The sequence below is a fragment of the Lonchura striata genome, chromosome 29, assembly GCF_050655825.1.
Source record: "Lonchura striata isolate lonStrDom1 chromosome 29, ASM5065582v1, whole genome shotgun sequence".
NCBI lineage: Eukaryota > Metazoa > Chordata > Aves > Passeriformes > Estrildidae > Lonchura > Lonchura striata.
The window spans coordinates 918,940-927,214 of NC_140731.1; the positions used below are offsets into that span (position 1 = coordinate 918,940).

The 8,275-nt window shown below is 61.4% G+C and overlaps 2 protein-coding genes across 5 annotated transcripts in view; one reads left to right on the top strand and one right to left on the bottom strand.

The window, feature by feature from the left end:
- Window positions 1-2,296, bottom strand: part of SCN8A (sodium voltage-gated channel alpha subunit 8) — a 71,485-nt gene extending 69,189 nt beyond the window's left edge. For all 4 annotated transcript variants that reach the window (XM_085562754.1, XM_085562753.1, XM_085562756.1 and 1 more), the window contains exon 1: window positions 2,183-2,296. The gene's annotated coding sequence lies outside the window, so the exon portion shown is untranslated. The remainder of the gene's footprint in view (window positions 1-2,182) is intronic.
- Window positions 2,297-4,676: 2,380 nt separating this feature from the next.
- TMT1A (thiol methyltransferase 1A) lies at window positions 4,677-7,231 on the top strand. The gene is made up of 2 exons (XM_021545209.3): window positions 4,677-5,781; window positions 6,512-7,231. Exons 1-2 carry the CDS (start codon window positions 5,272-5,274, stop codon window positions 6,746-6,748), a joined length of 747 nt encoding a protein of 248 aa, XP_021400884.1. The 5' UTR covers window positions 4,677-5,271; the 3' UTR covers window positions 6,749-7,231.
- Window positions 7,232-8,275: the final 1,044 nt, after the last annotated feature.

Genomic DNA, 8,275 nt, shown 5'->3' on the forward strand with positions numbered 1-8,275 from the left:
TCAGTGCTGACTTTGTTTCTGCTTTATTTAACAGAACCAAGGCACAGCCATGCTCCATTTCCTGAGGCACGTGATCCTTCGCCCTCCTGCCTGTTAGAAACCTCCTCCCACCCAACAGCCACAGGATTATACTTGTTCCACTGAGCAGCACGGTATCTATACCATGATCTACATCTAAGCCATACATACAAGCTTATATAACTGATTAAATGATCTGAGATGGCTCCAGGTCCTCCACCCTGGGTGAACAACGCTGCAGGAGCACCCGAACACGGTAAAATGACCCAAGAAACCTTCGGTCACGTCGTTAGTTTTACATAAAACACCAAAGAGGAGAACAGGGACTTTCTAAGCACACAGAGGGTGGGAAAGCCCAGCAGGGACAGAGCCAGCAGGGAAAGGTCCCAGCGGAGGGCAGGGCTTTGTTACTCCTAAAGGCACCAACCCCAGGGCTATGCAGAGATCCCAAACAGCTTCACCAACTCCATGTGGCCGCCCCTCAAGAGCTCGGGAGGGCAGAGATGGACAGAAATGGGCACGGGGGGTGCCCCATGGGCCCCCCCAGCCTCGCCCACACCTTCTGGCCCGGGCCACCCGCTGGAGGAGCCGACCCCAGAGCATCCCAGAACCTCCATCACGGGAGAACAGGAGCATTTCCAGGCCCCATTCCTCCAAAGCAGGACTGTCGGGAAAAGGGGAAATCACGCTTTCCTCCCTTTCCACCTCTAAAAGCAGCGGCGGCAGGGGGACAGGGACCCCCCAGCCCCGCTGCTCCCAACTGAAGCCTCCCGGTGTGCAGAGAGGACGTCCCGGTCACGGCTCCCGGTCCCGGCCCCGGCTCCCGGTGCGGCTGGAATGCTGCAGTGTGTGCCAGGCTCGGTTCAGGCGGTTCGCAGCCGGCACCGGCACCGCCGGAGCCGCGGAATCCGCCCCAGCCTGCGCGGCCCCTCGGGGGGCTCCCGCTGCGGCACGGCTCGGCTCGGCGCGGAGCGGGTGATGCTCCCGCACCCCTCCGAAACACGGCTCGGGGGTCCCGAGGGTGCTGCCCCTCGCCCGACTTTCCCACTTCACCCCGGCTCATCTGCAGCCGCGGAGCATCTCCCGGTGTCCCCACCCCCACAGCAGCCGGGCATCGGTTTGCACCAGAGCGCAGCGGGAGGAGGGGAGGAAGACACCCAGATTTTTTAATAGAAAAATCTCGTGAATGTGCAATTCCCTTCCCAGCAGGAAGGGGAAAAAATAATATAAACCAAATCTGCCCTCGCCATCCACCCCCCTACCCCAAAAAGAAAAAAAAAAAAATCTGTGGCGGAAGGAAAGAGGGAAGGAAGAGGCACAACCACGATGCTGACCCAACATCTGGGTCAGCTGGAACGCCGAGCATCCCTCTGCCCCCTCCAAAAAAAACCCCCTGCCCTCCAAAATGCCCCCTGCCCGGGCAGGGGAAGCTGTGCCAGCCGAGCGGTGGGAGCAGCGGCGGCGGAGGGACAGAGCAGCGCTGCAGCGAGGGCCGAGGGGGAAGGGACAGCGAGGAGAACTCGGGCTCTCCCTTCCCACAGCGCACAGAGCACGGCCCCGAATTTGGGGGCTGGCAGGAGGGTCCCGCGGCCCCCCGGGCTGCGGGGCGGAGGGGGGATGGAGGCAGGGATGGAGGGAGGGATGGAGGGAGGGATGCAGGCAGGGATGGAGGGAGGGATGCAGGCAGGGATGCAGGCAGGGATGCAGGCAGGGATGCAGGAGCGGACGGAAGGATGGAAGGACGGGGCTCCAGGTCGAGGGTGGGCGCAGGGGGCGGTTGCCCCTTGCCAGAGGCAGCTCGCCGGCCGGGGGACGCTGGTGCCGGGCCCGGCACCGTCCCCGCCGGGGGTCTCGGGCTGCCGCGGACGGACCCTCCCGGGCCGGGGCAGCGGCTGCCGGGCAGCGCCGAGTGAGCACCCACCCGACCCTTTTCCCGGGCTGCGGGGTGGCCGGGCATCCGCCGAGGGGATGGCCGAGAAGGGGCAAAGCTGCGGGACCCTCCTCAGGCGGCGGGTTTGGGGCTGGGGGCTCCCCGCTGTCAGGGGCTCCGGCGCCCGCGGGGCTCTCTGCGGCAGAGCCGCCGGGGCAGCGGCGCCGGGGCGCTTTGGGGGGGTGTCCCCGGCAGCGAGGGGCGCGGCGGGCGGGGGTCGCGGGCTGCACTCACCGTGTCGGGCGGGCTCAGCGCGGCCCCGGCGCGGCGCTGCCGGACTGCGGCGCGGGGGGAGCTGCGGGAGGGACTGCGGGTGTCGCCATCTTGGCGCGCGCCCGGCGCTCCCCCGCCCGCGGCCCGGCCCCCGCGCGCCGCGCGCGCCCGCCGGGGGGCGCTGCTGAGCCGGCGGCGGCGCGGCGGCGGCGCGGGGAAACCCGGGCACGGCACGGCACGGCACGGCACGGCACGGAAACGGCACGGAAACGGCACACGGGCACGGCACACGGGCACGGCACACGGGCACGGCACGGCACGGGCACGGGCACGGCACGGCACGGAAACGGCCCGGCACACGGGCCCGGCACACGGGCACGGCACACGGGCACGGCACGGCACACGGGCACGGCACACGGGCCCGGCACACGGGCCCGGCACACGGGCCCGGCACACGGGCACGGCACACGGGCACGGCACACGGGCACGGCACACGGGCACGGCACGGCACACGGGCACGGCACACGGGCACGGCACGGGCACGGCACACGGGCACGGCACGGCTCGGCACACGGGCACGGCACGGCACGGCAACGGCACACGGGCACGGCACTCGGGCACGGCACACGGGCCCGGCACATGGGCACGGCACACGGGCACGGCCCGGCACGGCCGGGCACGGCACGGAAATGGCACGGCACACGGGCACGGCACACGGGCACGGCACACGGGCACGGCACGGCACGGCACAGGCACAGCACGGCACGGCACACGGGCACGGCACGGCACACGGGCACGGCACACGGGCACGGCCCGGCACGGCACGGCACGGCCGGGCACAGCACGGAAACGGCACGGCACACGGGCACGGCACACGGGCACGGCACACGGGCACGGCCCGGCATGGCCCGGGAATGGCACGGCCCGGTCATCGTCACCAGCTGTGTGTCCATCAGCATCAGCATCCCCGTGTCCATCATCATCATCCGTGTGTCCATCAGCATCACCATCCCTGTGTCCATCCTCATCACCAGGGCTGGCGTGGTCATCGTCATCATCCTTGTGTCCATCATCATCAGCATCCCTGTGTCCATCATCATCATCATCAGGGCCCATGTGTCCATCATCATCATCAGGGCCCATGTGTCCATCATTGTCATCCCTGTGTCCATCATCAGCATCATCATATCCCTGTGCCCATCATCATCATCAGGGCCCATGTGTCCATCATCATTATCAGGGCCCACGTGTCCATCATCCTATCCCTGTGTCCATCATCACCATCCCCGTGTCCATCATCATCATCAGTGCCCACGTGTCCATCATCCTATCCCTGTGTCCATCATCATATCCCCGTGTCCATCATCACCATCCCCGTGTCCATCACCATCCTCACCCCCGTGTCCACCAAGGTCACGCCGTGTCCAGCACCGCCCTCCTCCTCATCCCGGTGTCCGTTCCCGCCGGTGTTCCGTGCAGGGCTCGCTAATCACAGCTTGGACTCCATCCTGGAGTCTTCCACAAAGGATTCTGCGATTCGCCCCGTTCCATCTCCTGCAGCTGCCACGAGGTGGAGGCATGAAGACACAGCCGGGATCGCTAATGAAGCACCTAATTACTGCCGCCTTTAATTGGCTTTATTGCCACCAGAGGGAGGCGGAGACACGCCGGTGGCTTTCCCGGGACAGCAGAACTCCAAGGCACCCCAGCAGAACCGCTCCGAGGTTATCGGGGACCACACCCCGAGGTTTTTAGGGAGCACATCCCGAGGTTATTGGGGACCACACCCCGAGATTATCGGGGACCTCATCCCGAGGTTATTGGGGACCACACCCCGAGGTTTTTAGGGGGCACATCCCGAGGTTATTTGGGACCACACCCCGAGGTTTTTAGGGACCACACCCCGAGGTTTTTAGGGACCTCTCATCCCGGGGTTATTGGGGACCACATTCCGAGGTTATCAGGGACCACACCCCGAGGTTATCAGGGAGCACATCCCGAGGTTATTTGGGACCACACCCCGAGGTTTTTAGGGACCACATCCCAGGATTATTGGGGACCACATCCCGAGGTTATCAGGGACCACACCCCGAGGTTATCAGGGAGCACACCCCGAGGTTTTTAGGGACCACATCCCAGGATTATTGGGGACCACACCCCGAGGTTATCAGGGACCACACCCCAGGTTATCAGGGACCTCAGATCCTCCTGGCACCTGGAGCAGAGCTCTCACCTGTCAGTGGCTGATCCATGCTGCCACCAAATCCTTTGGGAAACTGTCGACTGCAAAGCTGCCAAATTCTTCCAAAATCTGTTCCTGGAGTGGTCAGTGTTGATTAGACCCGAATAAAAACCCAAAGTCCACATGCTGCGTGCAGAACTAATGAATTCATTAATTGTTTTATCTCTGTCCGTGATTCCCATCAGGCTGGGAGATCACTGGCAGCTCCTTTTCGCCCACCAAAAGATTTAAGGTGTCCTCGAACTGCAAAGGCTTAAAACTGCTGTTCAGAGAAAGCACAGAGCTGCTGAGCAAACCCAGCAGCTCCCAGGGGCTGGAAAATCAACTCCCTAACAGCTCCTTGAACTGAAACCTTGGGAAATCAACTCCCTAACAGCTCCTTGAACTGAAACCTTGGGAAATCAACTCCCTAACAGCTCCTTGAACTGAAACCTTGGAAAATCAACTCCCTAACAACTCCTTGAACTGAAACCTTAATCAAACCCCTGACAAAATTCCTGCAGCGATCCAGAGCCCGGCTGAGCTTCCCAGGGCAGCAGAGGTTGCTTTAAGGGACACGAGCGTACCCGGAATGGAAGGAGGGCACTGGCAGAACTTTGCCCGGGCTCACAGCGAGTTGTGCTGCCCAGCTTGTCCCGGCTTGGGAAGAAACCAGCAGCTCCTCCCCTGGGCTCTGCTCGCTGCTTGGCTGGACCTGCACTGTGCAGACCTCGCCTGTGAGCGGACTGGGAAATCAGCTGGAGAAAAGCGTCCTCAGAGCCAGCCCAGCAGCTGAATGGACTCGGAGAGGACACGACCGCAGCTCTGAGCAGACTCCCGAGCTGTGCCACACGCAGGAGGAGCGGTTCTGGTCGGCGTGGAGCTGAAAATGCCAGAGGCTGCTGCCAGCGTGCTCCTGCTCCGCGCTGGCCTGGCGCTGCTCGCCTGGCCTGTCTACCTGCTCTCCTTCCTGGGCATCTGGGAGCCCTTCTGCAGGAAGGTCTTCTTCCCTTTCTTCTTAGAAAAGCTTTCTGGAGTTCGAGACAAGAAATTCAAGCAGCACAAGCAGGAGCTGTTCCGCACCCTGCCCCACTTCAGGGGTCCCTCCGGGGAGCTGCGGCTGCTGGAGATCGGCACCGGCAGCGGCTCCAACTTCCAGTTCTACCCAGCGGGCTGCAGGGTCACCTGCACCGACATCAGCCCCAGCTTCCAGGAGGGGCTCTGCAGGCAGGTGGGGAAGAACGGGCACCTGCGCTTCCAGCGGTTCCTGGTGGCCGCGGGGGAGGACCTGGGCCAGGTGCCCAGCGGCTCGGTGGATGCTGTGGTCTCCACGCTGGTGCTCTGCTCCGTGCGCAGCGTCAGCGGCACCCTCGGCGAGGTGCTCCGGGTGCTGCGGCCGGTGAGTGGCTGCCAAAAATCCTGCCAGCGGCTCCGACACCTGCTCTGGAGGTGCCAGCTGCAAGGGAAGGGGGAAAAACAACAAAAAAACAAAAAAAAAACCCCACAGAAAACCATCAAAAATCCACCAAAAAAGCCCTAAAACAAAAGTAAACATAATTTAAGAAGCAAGGGGAAAAGAGTTGGTTTGAGCTTAAAATCCAGACCAAAAATAAAAATAAAGTGAAAGAGTTGGTGTGAGCGTAAAACCCGGATCAAAATTTAAAAAGCAAGTTTAAAAGGGTTGGTTTGAGCTTAAAATCCAGACCAAAAATGAAAATAAAGTGATATGAATTGGTTTGAGCTTAAAATCCAGACCAAAATCAAAATTTAAAAAAAAAAAAAAAGTGAAAAAGAGTTGGTTTGAGCTTAAAACAGACTTTCAGCCTTTAAAGTGGCATTTTCATGGAACCATGGAACGGTTTGGGTTCAGAGGGACCTTAGAGATCATTTAATTCCGAAAAAAAACCAGTCATGTTAGGAACTAATTGAAACAAAACCACAACAAACTATTGCTGGAGTAAAAAGAGGGATCAACCAAGCCGGTGCTTTGTGCTTTTTGAATGGGCATTTTGAATCTTTGGGCCTTTCCTCCTTTCATTAATTGCAGCTAACAGAGGGAAGGGGAAAAGGAGAGGGAAAAGGGAAGTGCTGTGACCCCCACGCCCGCTGTAAAATCTCTGTGTTCCCAGGGAGGAGCTTTCTATTTCTTGGAGCACGTGGCCGCCGAGCCTTCCAGCTGGACGTATTTTTGGCAGCAAGTCTGCTTCCCAACTTGGAAACTCGTCTTTGCTGGCTGCTGCCTCACCAGAGAGCTGTGGAAGAATCTGGAAGAGGCCAAGTTCTCCGAGCTGAGGGTGCAGCACATCAGCGTGCCCATGCCCTGGATGCCCATCGAGCCACACATCGTGGGCTATGCGGTGAAGTAACACCCGTCCTGCCAAAATTTTTGTGTTCCCCCCCCCTCCCAAAAATTCCTCGTGGTGACCCACGCACCCTGCACGGCACAGGGTTCCATCAGCAACACAGTGAAAGACTTGAGTCAGAAACCAAATAGGTGAGAAGGCCAATTTCCTGAATCACACCACCAACAAAGCTGGGAAAGCCCTTTTGGAGCAGAGGCCAGCAGGTAACTCGGCACCAGCAGCGTGCTCACCACGAAACCACGTCCCCACGGTTTTTGAACACTTCCAGGGGTGGTCACTCCACCCCTACCTGGCCAGCCCGGGCCTTTCCTTCCCTGAAGAAATCTTTGTCTTACCTAATTAAACCTCCCCGGTACACCTTGAGGCTGTCTCCTTCCCGAAGCCCTGGCACTGCTGACCTTGCCTTGCTAGAGCTCAGCGCAGCCAGGGAGGATCCCAGGAGACAAAAACCAGCCTGGGAAGCAGAAAATAAATGTATTAATGGAAGGGGACTGCTCTCTGTGCCTGGCTGACTGTGGAGCAGGGATCCTTCAGGTGCTCCATCACACCTGCTGCCCCCTCCCCAAACTCCCTCACGGCTGCCCTGATGGGACCTGAACCCCCAAACCTGGCCCTCTGCTCAGCTGAGGGTGGGACCCCTGAACCTCTGCTCCAGTGGGAGTGAGACCCCTGAAACTTGGCCCAGGTGAGGGTGCGACCCTTGATCCTTAGCTCAGGTGAGGGTGGGACCCCTGACCCTTGGTCCAGGTGAGGGTGGGACCCCTGAACCTCTGCTCCAGTGGGAGTGAGACTCCTGACACTTGGCTCAGGTGAGGGTGGGACCCCTGAACCTTTGCCCACATGAGCATCAGACCCCTGACCCTTGGCTCAGGGCTGAAACCTTGACTCTGAGGTGAGAGCGAGACCCCTGACCCTTTGTCCACATGAGGGTGAGACCCCTGACCCTTTGTCCACATGAGGGTGAGACCCCTGACCTTTTGTTCAGGCAAAGCTGAGCCCCCTGACCCTCTGCTCAGGTGAGGACAAACCTCCTCATCCTCTGCTCAGGTGAGGGTGAGCCCCCTGACTCTTTGTTCAGGTGAAGCTGAGCCCCCCGACCCTTTACCCTGCTGAGGGCTCCCTGAGGGCAGCTCCGGCTCCTCCGGCCGCTCTCCCGCGCCGTCCCCGCCGCCCCAACAGCCCAGCCCCGCTGGCAGAGCCGGAACCGGAGCCGGTACCGGAGCCGCTGCCGGGGTCGGTGCCGGTATCGGAGCCGCTGCCGGGGTCGGTGCCGGTATCGGAGCCGCTGCCGGGGTCGGTGCCGGTACCGGAGCTGCTGCCGGGGTCGGTGCCGGTACCGGAGCCGCTGCCGGGGTCGGTGCCGGTACCGGAGCCGCTGCCCGGGTTGGTGCCGGTACCGGAGCAGGTACCGGAGCCGCTGCCGGGCCGGTACCAGAGCAGGTACCGGAGCCGCTGCCGGGGTCGGTGCCGGTATCGGAGCCGGTACCGGAGCCGCTGCCGGGCCGGTGCCGGTACCGGAGCCGCTGCCGG